The 19,745-nt window shown below is 37.2% G+C and overlaps 1 protein-coding gene across 14 annotated transcripts in view; it reads left to right on the top strand.

The window, feature by feature from the left end:
* The window catches only part of LOC114489888 (lysine-specific demethylase 6A-like), a 245,469-nt gene extending 235,261 nt beyond the window's left edge, over positions 1-10,208 (top strand). For 12 of the 14 annotated variants that reach the window (XM_036017236.1, XM_036017232.1, XM_036017234.1 and 9 more), the window contains 3 exons: positions 236-362; positions 6,141-6,311; positions 8,454-10,208. In XM_036017236.1, the coding sequence (XP_035873129.1) occupies positions 236-362; positions 6,141-6,311; positions 8,454-8,483 (328 nt within the window). In that variant the 3' untranslated portion in view covers positions 8,484-10,208. The remainder of the gene's footprint in view (positions 1-235; positions 363-6,140; positions 6,312-8,453) is intronic. The other 2 variants (XM_028503738.2, XM_028503737.2) reach the window with 1 other exon arrangement.
* The last annotated feature ends 9,537 nt before the right edge of the window (positions 10,209-19,745 follow it).

Below are 19,745 nucleotides of genomic sequence, written 5' to 3'. Positions count from 1 at the left end.
TTGAGTTTTTGTAGACTAAGATGATTTTGTTTTTATATTCAAATATCAATTTTCAACTTTTCCTGCTTTAATTTGCCATTGCTACAGCTGTTACAAATCAAAAATTGATGAGGAAATTTTCATGTCAATACACTATAGAAGCAAAATTCTAAAAATCATTTCTTATTGAGTTATCTTTTATTTTAAGAATATTCAGTATTCATTTGATGCTATGAATGATTTTCCTTCATAATAGGTATTGCCTTTTGAAAATCCTAAAGCAATGTCAGACACTGAGGGAAGCTCTCATTGCTGCAGGAAAAGAGATTATATGGCATGGGCGGACAAATGATGAACCAGCACATTACTGCAACATTTGTGAGGTAACCATTCTTATTGAGAGTAGTTTCATTGTAGATTCTCTATGTTTTTTATTATAAATTTACCTATAAAGTTATATAATGCCTTACATTGAAATTGTTACTGCCATTGTATTAAATGTTTATATGATTGCATAGTAACTTAGAAGTACAATATCTTATACAGAAGCATTCATGCAGTAGTTCCTTAAGAGATTATTCTATACAGATCTAAGCAGATCTGCATGAAGTTCTTTCCGTATTTGTTGATTTTTGTGTCTTAGCCAAGGCTTACAAAAAGTGTAGACATATACATGTGGTATGTCCTATGTAAGATCATATGTTGCACTTCTACTAGAAGACCTATCATAAACAACTAACTGTAATGCCCATGAGACTTACAAATATGAAGGTGGATATGTATACACTATGACACAAAAGTTAAGGAAAACAATTCTTCTAATAATATTTCCGAAAGTCTATAGACATATTAACATTTGAATCCCTCCTTAAAAAATGAATTTGACTTCAGCGGACAAAATGTGGCTATAATTGGAGGTTTATAAAGCAGTAGTCTTTAGGAACAGTGTAGTGTTGGGGAAATAAGTAACATGTGCAATAAGGTCTAATAGGGCAATATGGCCAGAAAATGGACTTCATATTCTCAGAAGCCTGTAAAAATAGATGTTATATAATATGCAAAGCATCTTGAATTCAGTTTAAGATTTTTATCCTGAGATCATTGATCTCATTAAAAGTTTTGAGCAAAATAATAAGTGAAAATATGATTCAGGAAATGGAGGGTGATAATTGGAGCTGATACAGGTAGAGCAGAGAGGTCAAGTTGGAGACTATTGGAGTTTTCTTATGGAATTAACTAAATGCCCAGACTAATACATAATTTAGGAATATAAAACAAAGGAAGTTTATAAGTGCTTAGAAAGTGAAATCCTCCCTAACTGGTGTGGTGCAGTGGATTGAGCATGGGCCTCCAAACTAAAGTAGGTTGCAGGACAGGTCTTGGGGATGGGGAGGCGAGACTCACACAAGAGACAACCACATACGGATCTTTCTCTCACTCTCATTCTGTCTCTAAAAATAAATAAGTAAAATCTTTAAAGAAAAAAAGTAAAATCAGCAGGTTACTTGATCAGATGGGAAATGATGGCAAGTTGAAAATTTTCAGAATGAATATGGAACTTCGAGCCCAGGTGGAGACATAGACAGATGCACTGCCTTCTCACACAGCCAAAAGGACAACAAATTTAAAAACAAAACACAATCAGGGACTTCCGGCAAGATGGAGGAATAGGTGGGCGCACCGTACCTCCTCGTACAACCAAGATTAGAAAACCAATAATTTACAACAGTAATTTACTATCAGAATAACACCCAGATCCGGCAGAGGATTTATCTGAATGGAAGTCAGGCAGCCAAGAAGTTGAAGTACACATGTTCATCCGGACTGGTAGGAGAAGACGAGCCGGGAGGCTCAGGGCTGGCTCGGGTTGGCAGCGCGCAGAGGTCGGGAGAAGGTTTGGCCCGAAATCGGCACAAAAGCCATCCGGGGCGCAAGAAGGCACTGGTGATCCCTGAGTACGCAAGCTGCGGCTGGCAGACCCAGAGGGGTAGCGATTGTGGACCAGGGCAGAACTCGCAGCCCAGAAGCCCAGACAAGGGTCTGAGTCCAGAGGAACGGAACTACCGCCATTGTTTTCTCCCGCCCCGCCCCGCCCCCGCCCCACCCCCACATATAACGTCACAATCTAGCGACTGGGGTGCCCAGCCCCGGTGAGCACCTAAGGCTCCGCCCCCCACCTTAACAAGAGCAACCAGACCGGAAAAAGGAAAGGAGAGAGGGGGAAAAAAAAAACATGTTTTCAACAGAGCAAATCAGTCCCCCAGGACTCATCCTTTTGAGCGACCAAGAATTAGCCAGTCTATCAGATGTGCAGTTCAAAACACTGGTGATCAGAAAGCTCACAGAACTGGTTGATTTTGGATGAAATTTAGATGAAAGGATGCAGGTTACCATAAAACAGATGCAGGAAGACACGCGGAGGAGAGCCAATAGTGAAAGGAAGGAATATGAGTCTCAAAACAATACAGTGGACCAGAAGGAAGATGGCATCAACCAAGCAGGAAAGCATGATAAAATAAGAATTCAAAAAATTGAGGAAAAGATTAAGAGCATCCAAGACACCTTTAAACGTTCCAATATCCGAATTATAGGGGTACCAGAATCGGAAGGGGAAAAGCAACAGATTGAGCACGTATTTGAACAAATAATGAAGGAGAACTTCCCCAATCTGGCAAAGGAAATAGACTTCCAGGAAATCCAGGAAGCTCAGAGAGCCCCCAAGAAGTTGGACCCAAGAAGAAACACACCAAGGCACATCATAATTACATTAGCCAAGGTAAAAACAAAGGAGAGAATCCTAGAAGCAGCAAGAGGTAAGGGGACAGTAACCTACAAAGGAGCTCCCGTCAGACTGTCAGCTGATTTCTCAAAAGAGACCTTACAGGCAAGAAGGGGCTGGAAAGAAATATTCCAAGTCATGAAAGACAAGGACCTACACCCCAGACTGCTCTATCCAGCAAAGCTCTCATTTAGAATGGAAGGGCAGATAAAGTGCTTCTCAGATAAGGTCAAGTTAAAGGAGTTCATCATCACCAAGCCCTTATTTTATGAAATGCTAAAGGGACTTATCTAAGAAAAGAAGATAAAAGACATGTATAGTAAAAGGACAGCAAACTCACAAATATTAACAACCACACCTAAAGCAAAACCAAAAGAAACTAAGCAAACAAATAGAACAGGAACAGAACCACAGAAATGGAGGGTTAGCAGCAGGGGGGTGGGAGGAGGAGAGAGGGGGAAAAGGTATAGAGAATAAGTAGTATAGAATGTAGGTTGAAAATAGATAGGGGGAGGGCAAGAATAGTACAGGAAATGTAGAAACTAAAGAACTCATAAGTATGACACATGGACATGAACTAAAGGGGGAAATGTGGGTGGGAGGGGGGGTACAGGGTGGAGGGGAGAGAAGGGGGAAATAGGACAACTGTAATAGCATAATCAATAAAATATATTTTAAAAAAACACACAATCAGAACTTCCAGAAAATAAAACTCTATGGAAGTCTGACAACCAAGGAGTTAAAGAAGAAACATTCATACAGCCCTGGATGAGGGGTGGAGATGAGCAGCCAGGTAGGGACCACTCTAGGCAAGGGAGTGACTGCATCCACATTTGCATGCAGATAAACCGGGACAAACAACTGGGTAGCAAGACACCAAGCAATCCAGGGTTTTAGCATGGGAAAATAAAAGACACAGAACTTCTGACTGAAAAAACCTATTGGTGTTGAGGCAGCAGGAGAAACTCTTGGCCTCACAGGAGAGTTCATTGAAGAGACCCACATGATCATAGAACATACACCAACCCATCCACCCAGGAATCAGCACCAGAAGGGCCTAAAGCCAGCAGAGAGCAGAGCAAGTGGCACTGTTCCCTCTTGGACCCCTCCCCCACATACATTTTCATAATGCAGCAACATGGGTTGTCCTGTCCTGTGAAATACCTAAGGCTCCTCCCCTTACTACCAAACAGGTGCACTCACCCCCCGCCAAACAACAAAAAAACATGACCCAAATGAAAGAACAGGATCAAAGCTCCAGAAAAAAATGCAACCAAGGGACAAATAGATAGCCACCTTACCCGATGCATAGTTCAAAACACTGGTAATCAGGATGCTCACAGAAATGCTTGAGTGTGGTCACAAAATAGAGGGAAAAGTGAAGGCTATGAAAAGTGAAATAAGAGAAAATGTACAGGGAACCAACAGTGATGGGAAGGAAACCAAGACTCAGATCAACGATTTGGACCAGAAGGAAGAAATAAACATTCAACCAGAACAGAATGAAGAAAGAATTCAGAAAAAAATGAGAGGTTTAGGAATCTCCAGGGCAACATCAAATGTTCGAACATCCAAATCATAGGGGTGCCAGAAGGAAAAGAGGAAGAGCAGTAAGTGGAAACATTATTTGAAGAAATAATGAAGGAGAACTTCCCCAATCTGGCAAAGGAAATAGACTTCCAGGAAGTCTAGGAAGCTCAGAGCCCCAAAGAAGTTGGACCCAGGGAAGCACACACCAAGGCACATCATAATTACATTACCCAAGATTAAAGAGGAGAGAATCCAAGAGAAAAGGAGTCAGTTACCTACAAAGGAGTTCCCATAAAACTATCTAGTGATTTCTCAAAAGAGATCTTGCAGGCAAGAGGGGGCTGGAAAGAAGTATTCCAAGTCATGAAAGGCAAGGACCTACATCCAAGATGACTGTATCCAGCAAAGCTTTCATTTAGAATGGAAGGGCAGATCAAGTGCTTCCCAGATAAGGTCAAGTTCAAGGAAGTCATCACCAAGCCCTTATTATATGAAAGTTAAAGGGACTTATCTAAGAAAAAGAAGATTAAAACTATGAATAGTAAAAATGACAACAAACTCACAACTATCAACAACTGAACCTAAAGCAAAAACAAACCAAGCAAACAACTGGAACAGGAACAGAACCACAGAAATGGAGATCACATGGAGGGTTAACAACAGGGAAGGGAGGGAGGCTTAGGGGGAATAAGAAGCATAAATGGTAGGTAGAAAATATGGGGGGTTAAGAATAGTATTAAAAATGGAGAAGCTAAAGAACTTAGTATGTACAACCCATGGACATGAAATAAGGTGGAGGAATGCTGGTGGGAGGGGGGGTGCAGGGGAATAAAGGGGAGGAAGTGGACAACTGTAATAGCATTGTCAGTAAAACATGTTAAAAAGAAAAATTCCAAAACTTTCAGCTGAGATCACCAAACTATGTCACTTTTTATCAGTAGTAATAGGAAACCTTATACACTGTAGAATTTTAGCAGAACTATTCAAAGAATAATTTCAGATATTGAATTTGTATTACTCGTGAAGAAGTCTGATGACCATATGCTAGGCAATTAAAACTTCACACTAAACTTGAATCTGTGTGCTTCTGAGATAAACCCATTAAATACATTTGCTGAATTTCAATGTTGTATAAGTTCACCAGAGTTTAGTATTATACTACAAAACCAATTCTGATTAGGTGTTACACTTTGGATAAATAATGTGTCATTTCGGTATTTGAAAACAAGTGATACATCTATATTATCCATTATCCTGGCTTAGCCTTTGCAACTGCTTATTCTTCCTGCATAAGATATATTTACTTTGTATAATAATTAATGATCACTAGTTCTGTACTATTTCCTTAATATATGAGTCTTAGAACTGAATATTTGTTGGTACTGATCTATGAATTTTCAGCTTTTGAAAATAATATGCTTACATTCATTCCAGTGGTTTTCTTTCTTTGTTTTTCTTAAGCTTTGAGCTTTGGTTAAACATTAAACACAATCATATGCTCTAAAGGTCCAAAAATGAATAGTATATAGTTGCTATTTTAATGTAAGAAGAGACACATATCCAAACACAGAACACTGAATACTGTTATAGAGAAGTTAACGTAAAAAATAATGACTTACCTATTTTCATTTTATATTTTGGGTAAAATAAAAATAGACTTTTAACCAGTGATTATGATGAGTATTTACTTTCTTTAGGTCAGTTTTTAAATGTGTAACATTAGCCTTCAGGTAGGTGCAGTGAAAACATGACAACCCACAATTTCACATATAGTTGAATTTCATAGTTATACAAAAGTGGTAGAATAAATTGAGCTATCTCTATTCTGCATTTTTTTTTCTTTATGAAATAGGTGGAAGTTTTTGATCTGCTTTTTGTTACAAATGAAAGCAATTCTCAAAAGACATACATAGTACATTGCCAAGACTGTGCACGAAAAACAAGTGGAAATTTGGATAATTTTGTGGTGCTAGAACAGTACAAAATGGAGGACCTAATTCAAGTCTATGAACAATTTACATTAGTAAGTGAAATCAACATGTGAATACGTGGCTGGGTTTTGAAGCAGCAGTACTTGTTTTTGCTACCTGACATATTAATTAATAAGGTATTATTTAAATTTTCCAGTGCATAAGAAAAACGTATTCCTGGGTATTCAAATTTTAAAGTAGTTTATCTGTAATAAATATGTATTAATATTTTTTCCTCAATGAAAACACCTTGATAATAGTCAAATAATTGCATTTTAAATTTTTGTGTATTTGTAGATTATTAGCTGAATCTTTATGTTTATTTGACTTAACTAATAAAATGAAATATGTGGACTTAACTGTATAAAGATGAACCAAAAGCACATCAGTATTTTTTAAATGTACTTATATTTTCAGTTAATTGTATTTGTTTAAAACCTGGTCCTTGTAGTAAGTATTAAACTGATGGAAATAATAGATGCATTAACAATACTGTGAAATCAACAGTATTTAATTTTAAGAGCATGCTGCATTTACTTGTGGCTATAGGATTACAAGCATGTTAATTAATCATGAGTTGTTGATATTGATTCAGTTCAGTTCTGGTTATAAATTTTGAAATTAAGTTTCTAGTGTTTTTTGATCACATACCTCTCAGGATTTCTTGATAAAGAAAATAACATGACATATGACATCTGTCCAGAAAGTAACAGCCATGATGTACTATAAAATGTAGACATTTACTGAAGAAGACACAAGACACACTGCACACAGGACAATGACACCTCAGTCCCCTTCGAAGCAGGCACACGGAGTCCTCACACAGTTCTCCCCATCTCCATTAGCTGCCTTGTTGTATTTTCCTGAATCTCATCAAGGGTCTGAAATCTCTTCCCCTTCAAAGGTAATTTTGGCCCTGGCTACTGTCGTTCAGTGTATTCAGTGTTGGCCTATGAGCCAGATTGCTGGCTCAATTCCTGGTCAGGGTACATGCCTGGATTGCAAGCCCGGTCCCCAGTTAGGGACATACAAGAGGCAACCAGTCATTGTTTCTCTTACACATTGATATTTCTCTCCCTCTCTCTCTCCACCCCTTCCCTCTCTCTAAAAATAAATAAAGCTTTTTCTTTAAAAAAATGTTATTTTAGCTTTGGGTAAAGCCAAAAGTTACAGGGTGCCAAATCTAGGCTGTAGGGTCACTGAGTTACCTGGGTGATCCAGGCATGTGAAATGAAAAATAGAGACATTTATTGAAGATACAAGTTACAAGAAACATTGTGCATAGCAGAGTGATACCTCAGTCCCCTTCAAAGGAGACACTTTGGGACCTCGCACAATTCTCTCAATCACCATCAGCTACCCCATTGTATTTTCCTGAATCTCATTGACAGTCTGAATTCTCTTCCCTTTCAAAGGTGATTTTAGTTTTGGGAAAATTCAGAATTTACAGGTACCAAATCTGGGCTATAGGGGGCTGAGTCACCTGGGTGATTTGATAATTCACCAAAAACTGCACAGCACGTTGTGCGTGAGCAGGCAGATTGTTGTGATGAAGTTGCCAGTCACCAGTTGCCCATATGCAGCCTTCTAAATCATCTAAATCAACCACATAGTTTCCATGGAGGATTGTTCAAGTTTGACATGAAATTGAATGCAGATTCATTGCCCTACTCACTCACTCATTTTAAGTGCAATGGCCACAAGAGTATACCTACTGACTCAGTGATATCTACTGCCCAATGACCAAAGTCGTCATTGTTCACACATGCACATTCCAGTATACTCTCTTTGGCTGCCATTTTACTTCCATGTCAAGTGAATTGTTCTATGTTACCAATGGCTAAAATTTTTCTGGACAGAACTTGTATGTGAAATACATGTATTTATGAAATACATTAACTAATAAGATTTTAATTAAATTTTAAAATTATTTTTCCACAAGATTCTCTTTTGGCATCTAAAAAATTAGGAATTTGATTATGATTCACGAGAATTTCTAATAAAAGATAACATATAGGAAAATTAGGTTAATGCTTCAGGACACATTAAATGTACCAAGCTGGTGAACTTGGGACATTTAGTGTCTTTCTAACTCATTTTATAAGGAGGCAGTATATTGTTTATAGCTATGAGCTAGGGAGTACTGCCAAGAATAATATACCAAAGCAATTAATATAACTTATTTTTAATTTTAGGCTCCTTCGATATCATCCTCCTCCTCTTGATATTGCCCCAAGAATATTAAATGATGCCTTTTCTGCTCTTCAGGAAAGTTTTGCACCACTGGGTTTTGTAACTGTTTAATAAGACTGCTGACTAAAAGCTATTTCTATGCAACTTTTCAAGAACAGAGTGTCAACCAACTTCACATAGGAGAGCACTGCCTCTACTTAACATTCTCAACAAAGCAGATCCAGTGTACTTAATAAAAATAAACATATTTCATGATATCTGTCAAAACTGGCAATTTTTAATACACTACTGACTTGAAGACACTTTTTTTTACATTTCTCTATTTCTGGACTGATAAGTTTGTTTTCATCTATATTTTACCCTTTCAAGAATTTTCCTGGGGGAAAATACTGTCCTAACTAGTCATTGTTAGTTAGGATAACTAATTTAAATCTTTGCTCAAATTTTTTTTAAAGTGAAAAGCTAGACAGAAAAACTTTTTTACTGATTTTTGTTTTTCTGTATTGTTTTGAGGCCACAGCACTTTTGGTTGCAAAGTAAATTTTTTAAAATTTCATAGCATAGTAGTCAACACACAAAGGTAATGGATTGCACATGAATTAAGGAATAAACTCCAGATTTGTGATTTTTGTTATTAATCTTGATACAGATTCACACTATTTATGAAAACTTATTTATTGCTTAAAACTATATGTGAATGGAATGTTGCTTATTTTTTTTAGATTTACCTGCCATTAAATATAAAGGAGTTCTGTCATTTTAGACACTACTCCTTTTACATTTTCTATGTGTAAATAAAACAACTTTGCATTGTACAGAAATGTCTATTAAAATTGTTTAATGTTTCAAGTGTTTTCCAATATTTGAGTTTTAGAAAAACTTCTGTAAAGACTCAGTTTCTGTTCAATTTTAAATCTGATTTTATATATTTATATATAGAAAGATACACATGTATAACATAAAATATATAATTGTATAAAGACAAAACTTAAAATTTTTCTGATCTCTGGTAGTTTTTGAGGTAACTGCTGCAAAACTACTATTGCAAAACATTGCTTACAAAATTACGTTTATTTTTAAAGTATATGTCCTTTAGTCTTAAGTCACACTTATTGCAGTAACAGCCAGTAAATAATTGCTAGCAAAATGTGTCTTAGAAAATAGTGAGTGAGAGTAAGAAAACATAGATTTGCTAATTTTGCTATGGAAAAAGTGTAGAATGATAGCCTTCACTTTAAAGAATAAATATATTAAGTGACTTTTTTTTTTTTTAATTTTTAGATGACTCTGAAATTCCAGCCTTTTCTGCTTATACAACAGGGAAGGGAAAAAATATTCAAATTGTGTATCACTAAATCAGTGAATTTTAATAAATTCTTAAGGCTTTTATTTCACATGAACAAATTACTTTTAACTAATCATAGTATCTTCTTTCTGAAGTATTTATAATAACACTTCCACTTTCTGAACAGTTTACCTTGTATTCTCATTTTATAACATGGTTCATTCTATGAATCTTCCAGGGACTTTTGGTAGAGTCATATAAATTATCTTATCCAAGCATCAAAAAAAGAATTTATAATTTCATGTAGTGAAATGCCTTGATGATTCTGTTAATGAAGTACCCTTTTCAGGCACACTTTGAGTATTCTCTCTCCCTATAAGTATTGAGTTGGCCAAAAATTGTCTTGTCTTTTCCATACAGTGGCTCTGGTAGCACTTAGTTGTCTTTAATAACTTCATTTGAAACAATTGTGTTAGATTGTATTATGATAGCTGTCATATCAGTGTGCATTTAAAAATTAAAACCTATCAAAATTGGTGAATTTTTGTGTAGCCATTTTAATATTAAGAGGCAAGAAAATGTGCAACATTTCAGGATATTTTCGTTTATTATTTCAAGAAAGATAAAAACAACTGAAATGCAAAAAATGATGTATGCCATTTACAGAGAAGGTTGCTGTGACCGATGGAATGTGTCAAAAGTGGTTTGTGAAGTTTCTTGGTTCTATTAATATTTTAGCCAATAATTCTTTGCTGTGGGGCTGTCTTATACATTGGAAGATGGTTAGCAGCACACCAGGCCTCTACCCAGTGGAAGCCAACAGCAGCAAATAGCCAACATACTCAAAATATCCAAATCAATAACTGTACCGGTGAATATGAAAATTTCTTCTATCTTATGGAAAACATGTAACATTTTTGGCCAACCCAATAGTTTAAAGAACAAAAAGTTTGTAGATACTTCAATAAATTAGATAATTTTTCAAGAACTAAAATCTCTACAGTAATTTTCATGTGTAATAATTTACGAAGAAATATTTGCAAACCTGCTTTTCTAAAAGTATACTCCTATGGCATATGACAGCATTTCAGACAACAGTAGACTACTTATGCTATGAGAATTCCACAAGATTATAATGGAGCTAAAAGTTTTCTATTGCCTAGTGACATCATAGTTTTCCAAATTTCATAGCACAGTCCATTACATGTTTTGGTAATGTTACTGTGCTGAGTTTATCAAGTCACATACAGTGCTGTCATAGACCTTCACACTTGCCCACCCTCCCTCACTGACTCACCCACAGCCACTTCCAGTCCTGCAAGTGTCTTTTGTGATACATGCCCTATACAGGTGCACCATTTGCTATCTTTTACACCCTGTTCTTCTACTGTACCTTCTCTATAGTTAGATATGTTTGGGTACACACTTAACATTATATTTCAATTGCTTACAGTATTTAGTAACATGCTGTACCAAGTTTGTGGCCTAGGGCAAAAGGTATTAAATGTGTAATATCCTGTGCCATCTAGGTGTGTATAAGTATGCTCTGATGTTCCCACAACAATAAAATCATCTTCATACATTTCTCAGAACCTATCCCTTTCATTAAGGTTATGACAAAGTCCATTGCTAGATTAAGTGTAGTTTCAGGTCCTTTTAACTGCTAATATATTTATGATTTGTGATTAAAAAATCCCGTTAATCACAAGATTATTCATAATAAAAGTAAAGACAAACATTTTTTTCCAAACAAAAGTTACAAATTAATCATTAAGAAACAACACTGTAAAATATTAGTGCTACATCTGATTTTTTTCATGACCACTTCTGTTTTGTTTTACTTACGAAACATTTTATTGTCTATTTTTTATCAGATACTATTGCCAAGATTAATGTAAGTCGAGTTTAACTAAACATAAAAATGACTTGTGCTTCTTTAGTAATCCATGTTTGAAGTATATGTCAACAAAGTCTAAATGGATAAAAAACAAGAAATGGCCTGTGCAAGTGTGGCTCAGTGGATTGAGTGCTGGCCTGCAACCCAAAGGGTTTCAGGTTTGATTCCCAGCCTGGATACACCCTGGGTTGTGGGCGAGGTCCCCGGTAAGGGGCATGCATAAGGCAATATGTGGTTACACATTGATGTTTTTCTCAATCTCTTCCTTACTGTCTCTCTAAAAATAAAATCTTTTCAAAAAGAACATTCTAGAGACAAAAAAAATATCACCACCACCTAGAAGACTATGTATAAACAAAGCCCATTTGTTACCTCTTTTCATCAGTTTCTATTTAAATTGGATTTGAGAGTTTGAACAGAAACAGATTTTTTGTTGTTTTTTTTTATTCCAGTTATTTTACTTTTGTTAGTTTACTTATTAAGGTAAATTCTGCACAAATACTTTTCAATTAAATTTTTATAACATTACATAAAACAGCATTAAATGAGAAATTGGGAACTAAGTCATTTTTTTTGCTTTTTGTTACCAATCAAATAGGAACATTTTTTGTGGCACATACCATAAAATTAGTGTCATTTGCACAATGAGTGTGCAGTTCAACCTAATCAGCTATTTACCAAACAAAAAGCTCAGGCTTCTTCATTTTCAATTAAAACCTAAGTTAGCCCTGGCTGGCGTAGCTCAGTGGATTGAGCTCGGGCTGGGAACCAAAGTGTCCCAGGTTCGATTCCCAGCCAGGGTACATTCCTGGGTTGCAGGCCATAACCCCCAGCAACTGCACATTGATGTCTGTCTGTCTGTCTGTCTGTCTCTCTCTCTCTCTCCCCCTTCCCTCCCTAAAAATAAATAAATAAAATCTTAAAAAAAAAAAACCTAAGTTGCTTTTCCAAAATAATAAATTGAAACTTCAGATATTTATGTATATTACAATACCTCAGGTATTTTTTTTTTAGAAAACTAAATCTCTAAAATACAGTGTTTGGTCAACTAAAGTTTATTGTTATATAATGTGAATTCAGTATGTGTTAAATTCTTAAAAATTTTGTTTAGATTTTAAGTTAATGTGGTATCTTCCTTTATTGAAAGCTACTTGTTTAGCATCTGGTAGAAATCAGGTGTGAGTAAGATGAACTTTACCTGTTATCCTTCATACACAAAAATATTTAGTCATCCAGTATGGGAGATTCATGTAAATATAGCAAATAGAATATTTTTAGGATTTGTGTAAGAGGACAGGATATATTCTTACAAGATTAAGTCACTTGTTGACACCTCATGGAATGACTGTTCAGGGGAATTTAATTTTCTATTGTGCATTAGGGGAGTTAACAGACAACTTGAGATATAGAAAGAATCTGATCTGGTGGTAGACCTTTTTTATTTTTCCTGCAGTTAATAAATGTCACTCTTTTAAGCAAAGAATATTAATTTGAAACTTACCTGTTCCATACAGTTATTTGTTCTTTTCACATTTGCCAGAGAGATAATAAGAATAGAAGAGCAACAAAGAATTGGTGCTTGAAAGTTCACAGACCCCTCTCTCCAGTGTGGCTCAGTGGTGGGAGTGTCCTTCAGTAATCAAAAAGCTGCAGGTTGACTCCCGGTCAGGGCACTAAACTAGGTTTTGGGTTAACCCCCTTTAGAGGCAAGGATGCATGCAACTCAAGGTCTGGACACTGAAGTTCTCAGTGTGGATCCTGAGTCTGTTTATACTAACGCAACCAATCAATCCACTGACTGGTTTCTCCATTCTTGTCCCTCTCTAAAATGCAAAAGAGAATGTCCTCTGGTGAGGATAAAAAAAGAAAATTTTTACTGACCATATTTAAATTGTTTTTCCCATCAGGGGCCTTTTAACAAGAAAAAGGGACAGGGCCCAAGGTTATAATTTCTCTCGAGTTATTTAAATGAATTTAGAAAAGAATGGATGGCCACGTGGGTATGGAGTTTAGGAGTAGCTTGGACAGAAGGGTTAGGATTAGGGCTTGCACACACTCTCCCATGAGAACATGCAACCATGTGACTCCTTCAGCTGCATGGCCCAAGGCCATGCAGACTCCTCACAAAGGGTCCCGAAGGACGTTTGAAAAGAACAGCACCCAGAAACAAGCTAAGCTTCCTGGATGGGGACTGTGACCACTTAGCAGTCCCCTCCAAAGGACCGGAAAATGGAGCAGGAACTGGATACTGGCTCTTGTCTTGGTCTGGGTAAGGATGGTTGGACTTTTTCCATAATATAAAGAAGAGATGGTCTTTGAGATGGAAGACTGTGATACTTCCTGGTCACTTAGCACCTGGATAAAATCTCTTTCCTTTTGCACCAACATGAGTTTCACTTTTGAGGTGACAATCAGCCAAACCACTAATTTTGTTCAATTATGTAAATATGACAATTATATGTGTCATTTACTAAACACTTGCAAATAGCACATATAATGAGCTTGCCATAAATATCTCTAAAAACTGTCACAGTGATCCTGTCTGAGGTTGACATTCTTTATGTTTATTTTACAGATAAAGGATTAAGGATCAGAAAGGTAAAGATTAAAATTCTGGCTGTTTTGATTCTAGTCAGAGGAAGTGCTACTCCCTCCCACACTAGGAGGTTTAGAATTGCTACATCCTTATAAGAACAACATGTTTAAAAAAGCTTTTTAGTGTCTGTGTGTGTTTAAGAAAGCTTTAGTGTCTTTAGTGACTTTGAATTTGTTAGCCTATAATTGTTAACCATGTATATTGTTTTGATAATATTTTCATAATTGAGAATTCACATGCAATTGAAGGAAATAATACAGAGCACCCTTGTACCCATTACATACTTTTTTCCTATGGTAACATCCTGCAAACCTATGGTATGATATGGTATGATATATCTATGATACCAGCAACATACAAAATTTTCCTTTCACCACGTGGACCCCTCATGATGCCCTTTTATATTCAAACTCATCTTCATCTCCTCTCTATTATGTCTCTAACCCCTAGAAAACATTATGTTTTCTATTGATATAATTAAGTCACATCAAGGTACTTCGATGAAAACAACAAAGATATCTTAGAATGTCAAGTTTAACAGAGGACATTTTCATGTATTTTAATCTATTTAGGCTGATTTTGTGAAAGGTTTTTTTGTTGATGACTAGTAGTCCATGCTGTGGGTCCATCACAATCTATTAGGCCATTCACATTGAAGAAAATCAGTGTTTCTTATTTTAGAATATTATAAATGAAGCTAGATTAAGATACAGATTCTTATGTGGAAATAAGATTATTTCTCTGGATTGCTACTCAAGAGAACAATTGCTGGGTCAAGTAGTAGTTGCCAGGGGGAAAAGTTAACCCTTCCAGATACCCCTCTAAAGTCATTTTATCATGTACTTGTGTGTGCTTGTTGTCTACCCATTTAAAACATGTTTTCTTTTAAAAATCAAAAAAATAAAAACATGAAGGGGCAAAGCAGTAAGAAGTCAACGGAAGAAAACTCTGCTTATTCAAAAACAAATGGTGGATGAAGTGTTCACAAACTCACAAAATTGCAAAAATACAAACAATAATAGAAGGCTATCACTATATTAAAATGTTAATGAAAGACTAAGAAATTCTGATAACTTCTAAGAAATGGAAGGGAGAAGGGCCCCACCCCTGCCATCCAGCTGCAGCAGAGGTTGTCTCTAGATATTGGCAGAAACATTCTGGTCTCCAGAAGACTAGACAGGATAAAGGGGTCTGAGATGGGATATGTGGAAATAACAGTTCTGTTTTATAAGAAGCATCTACCAGTGTCACACTGCTGGAGCTCATACTCCTTTAACCATTGCTCAGTTACATTTTACACCATAAATGAAGACTCAAGGCAAAGAAATGCATCAGCTCCTGAGGTTGGAGTGATGTGCATAGCCATTTTATTTTTAATAAAATCCTTAACTATATAAATAAATAAAAGTGAAAATTATAATTCGTGCTGGTTTGAATTTACTCATGTGTTCACTAGTTTGTGTTCATCATTGCTTCTGGGTCCAACTGCATTCTGGGTCCAATTACTTTCCTCCCAAAGTGTGTCCTTTTTAACTTCTTTATCTGAAAATGTATGCATTCCGGAGTGATGGGTTAGTAAATATAGAATTACTTTCTCTTGACACTTGGAAGCGGTGTTTTAAAAGAATTTTACCTACTCTTTTCAGAGAGACGGGAAGTAAAACAGGCAGGGAAAAACATCAATGTGTAAGAGAAACACTGAACAGTGGCCTCTCAAATGTCCCCAGTCCAGGCATGTGTCCTTGCAGTCAAATTGGTGACCTTTCAATTTGCAGGATGTTGCCCAGCCACACTGATCAGAGCTGGAATGTCATTTTACCCTTTGTGCTCTTGAGAAATTTGGGATTTATTGATCTAATTCTAAATCCTTTATTACAAATTTGTTTTTTCTCTGGGGTCTTTTTTTAAAAGAATTTTTCTTTGTATCTGAAGTTTCTGTATTTTCATTGATATGTCTAGGTGTGAAGCTATTTTTGTTCATCCTACTCAAGACGTCAGATTTCTCAATCCGAGGATTCAATCTTTTGCTAACTAAAACTCTGGAAAAGTTTCAGCCTCACTTCCAGTATTGCCTTTTTCACAATCTGCTTTTCTTTCTCTGAAGTGACTGGAGACATATTGGTACTTCTCACACTATTCTCCATGCCTCTTCAGTATTCCATCGATTGTCCAGTTATGTTTTACACTCTGTTTCAGGCACTTTTGTCCAATTTACTTCCCCAGTTTCCCAGTCCTTTCATCAGCTCTATCTATCTAGCTGTCTAATCCTACCATAGAGTTTCACACTTTTAAAATTACATTTTTCTGCCCTGGCTGATGTGGCTCAGAGGGTTCAGCACCACCCTGCAAAACAAAAGATTGCCAGTTTGATTCCTGGTCAGGGCACGTGCCCGGGTTGTGGGCCAGGTCCCCAGTTGGAGGCATATGAGAGGCAACTGTGTCTCTTGCACATTGACACCTTTCCCCCCATTCCTCTCTCTCTAAACAAAATTATCTTAAAATTACATTTTTCAATAATATTTCCAAATGTCCCTGGGAGAGAAAAGCAAAATAATCTCCAGTACACTTTTCAGATGAAGGAAGCCACACACATAAGCCAATAGATGCTAAGGAGTACTGAGTCTGTGGGGTTTTATTGGATAATTACTTTTCATCCGAAGATTCTCACCATGCGTTAGCATCCATTGACCACAGGCACTGGCTACCCTAATATACCAGTTCTTTTAAATGTATTTTATTACTTATGCTTTACAGTTCTCACATTTTTTTCTCCCTTTTATCCCCCTGCACCCTGTACCTCCCCTCCCACCAGTATTCCCCCACCTTACTTCATGTCCATGGGTCATATAAATTTTTTGGCTTCTACATTTCCTATACTATCCTTAACCTCCCCCTGTCTATTTTGTACCTACCATCTATGCTACTTATTCCCTGTTCCTTTTTTTCCATTCTCCCCAGGTCCCCTCCCTGCTGATAACCTTCCATGTGATCTCCATTTCTGTGGTTCTGTTCCTGTTCTAGTTGTTTGCTTAGTTGGTTTTGCTTTAGGTTCAGTTGTTGATAGTTGTTTGTCATTTTACTGTTCATAGTTTTGATCATTTTTGTCTTACATAAGTCCCTTTAACTTTCATATAGTAAGGGCTTGGTGATTATGAACTCCTTGAACATGACTTTATCTGCCCTTCCACCCTAAATGAAAGCCTTGCTGGACAGAGCAATCTTGGATGTAGGTCCTTGCCTTTCATGATTTGGAATACTTCTTTCCAGCCCCTTCTTGCCTGTAAGGTCTGTTTCGAGAAATCAGCTGACAGCTTGATGGGAACTCCTTTGTAGGTAACTGTCTCCTTTTCTCTTGCTGCTTTTAAGATTCTCTTCTCTTTAATCTTGGGTAATGTAATTATGATGTGCCTTGGTGTGTTCCTCCTTGGGTCCAGCTTCTTTGGGGCTCTCTAAGCTTCCTAGACTTCCTGGAAATATATTTTCTTTGCCTGACTAGAGTTCTCTTTCATTATTTCTTCAAATAATATTTACACTTACTGCTCTTCCTCTTCTTCTGGCACCCCTATGATTCAGATGTTGGAACATTTGGAGTTGTTTTGGAGATTCCTAAACCTCTCCTCATTTTTTTCTGAATTCTCTCTTCTTTCTGTTCTGATTGAATGTTTATTTCTTCCTTCTGGTCCAAATTGTTGATCTGAGTCCTGGTTTCCTTCCCATCATTGTTGGTTCCCTGTACATTTTCTCTTATTTCACTTTTCATAGCCTTCACTTTTCCCTCTATTTTGCTACTATACTCAAATATTTCTGTGAGCATCCTGATTACCAGTGTTTTGAACTGTGCCTCTGATAGGTTGTCTGTCTCTTCATCACTTAGTTGTATTTTTTCTGAAACTTTGATCTGTACTTCCATTTGGGAGATATATATATATATACAATTTTTTTTCTAGGTTGCCTGTTACACCATAAGGGATGGAGGCCTACGTATTCACCATCTGAGGGCAACCCAGTTTGCTGCATTGTGGCACTGTATGTAGGGGAGGGGTCCAAGAGGGAACAATGCTGCTTGTTCAGCTCTCTGCCAGTTTTCAGTCACTTCTGCTAACCAGAAACAAATTGAGCCCTTCTGGTGCTGATCCCCAGGTGGGTGGGTTTGTGTACATTCTGGGATCCTGTGAGTCTCTCCAATAAACTCTCCAGTGAGCCTGGGAACTTCTGCTGCCTCAAATCCCAAGGTTTTCAATCAGAGGTTTGAGGGTTTATTTTGCCACACTGGAGCCCTGGGTTGAGCGGTCTCTCTCACTCCCCAGTTGATCCTCCTGGTTTATCCACACACAAATGTAGGACTGCCCACTCTGCCAGCCGTCACCTCGCCCACCCTGGCCCTTCAGCCTCCGCCTGGCCATGAGTCCTCTTTACCTGGCTGCTCATCTTTGCCCTTCCTACTGGTCTGGATGAATGTTTCCTCTTTAATTCCTTGGTTTTCAGTCTTCCACACATTTTTTGATTTTCTGGCAGTTTTTTTTTTTAACTTGGTTGTCCTTTTGGTTGTGCAAGAAAGCAGTGTCTACCTACGCCTCCACCTTGGCTGGAAGTCCTAAAAACATTCTTTTGAAGTTAAAAAAAAAATTGTACTAAAATGTAGGAGGAAGGAAAGGTATTCAAAGCAGTTTGCTGAGTACTGGAAATTGTTATGAGAGACACACTGAGATACTTTAATGGAGTCTGAATGATAAAACATGCTGTGAGGAGTTCTCTTGCTTTATCAGTCCCCTGGAAGGTGACCCAGTAACCTTTGCATTAACTTTAGTAATGCAAAAACACCAGGACTTGATTAACAGGACACACTCTCAAGGGCACAGGCGGTAATCTCTACATCCCATTTCTCTAACTCCTTTCTTCACACTAATTTCTCCCCCCGCCCCCACAAGATTGCTTTCATCCTGTTGAAGAGTATTTGGTTTCATTTGTAAAGTGGAGTCAGTAATATCCTGACGGAAGTTTGCAACCATTTAGCTGAAGTTGCTTAAGGATCAAACTTTTCAAAAGGGTCCATCAACTAGTTAGCAGAGAGCATCAGAGACTTGGGGGGGGGGAGGGGGCGGTTCAAATAATGCACATTTGCTAAAGAGATAAAAAAAAACAAGCAGTTTAAAATGGACCAAAAAAAGGCCCTGGCTGAGTGTCTCAGTTGGTTAGAACATCTTTGCAGTATGCCAAAGTTGTAGGTTTGATCCCTGGTCAGGGCACATACAAAAATCAATGATGAATCAATAAGTGAAACCACAAACCAATCTCTCACTCTCACTCTCTCTCAAAAAAGGAAAAAAAACTCAAACCAAGAAATCAATAAATAAAGCTTTGCCGCTACCTCCTGTCTTTACAGTAAAGATTCTCAGCTGACGCTGTGTTCCCCAGGAAACATTCAATGTCTGCTGACATTTTCGTTGCCACACCTGGGAAGGCAGGCCTGGACTGGGTGGATAGAGAGCAGGTTTGCTGTTGAACAGCCACAGGAC

Source organism: Phyllostomus discolor, chromosome Y (genome assembly GCF_004126475.2).
Source record: "Phyllostomus discolor isolate MPI-MPIP mPhyDis1 chromosome Y, mPhyDis1.pri.v3, whole genome shotgun sequence".
In the NCBI taxonomy this organism is placed as follows: domain Eukaryota; kingdom Metazoa; phylum Chordata; class Mammalia; order Chiroptera; family Phyllostomidae; genus Phyllostomus; species Phyllostomus discolor.
Note: the sequence above shows the minus strand (reverse complement) of the source record. Positions and strands in the feature narration are given on the sequence as shown.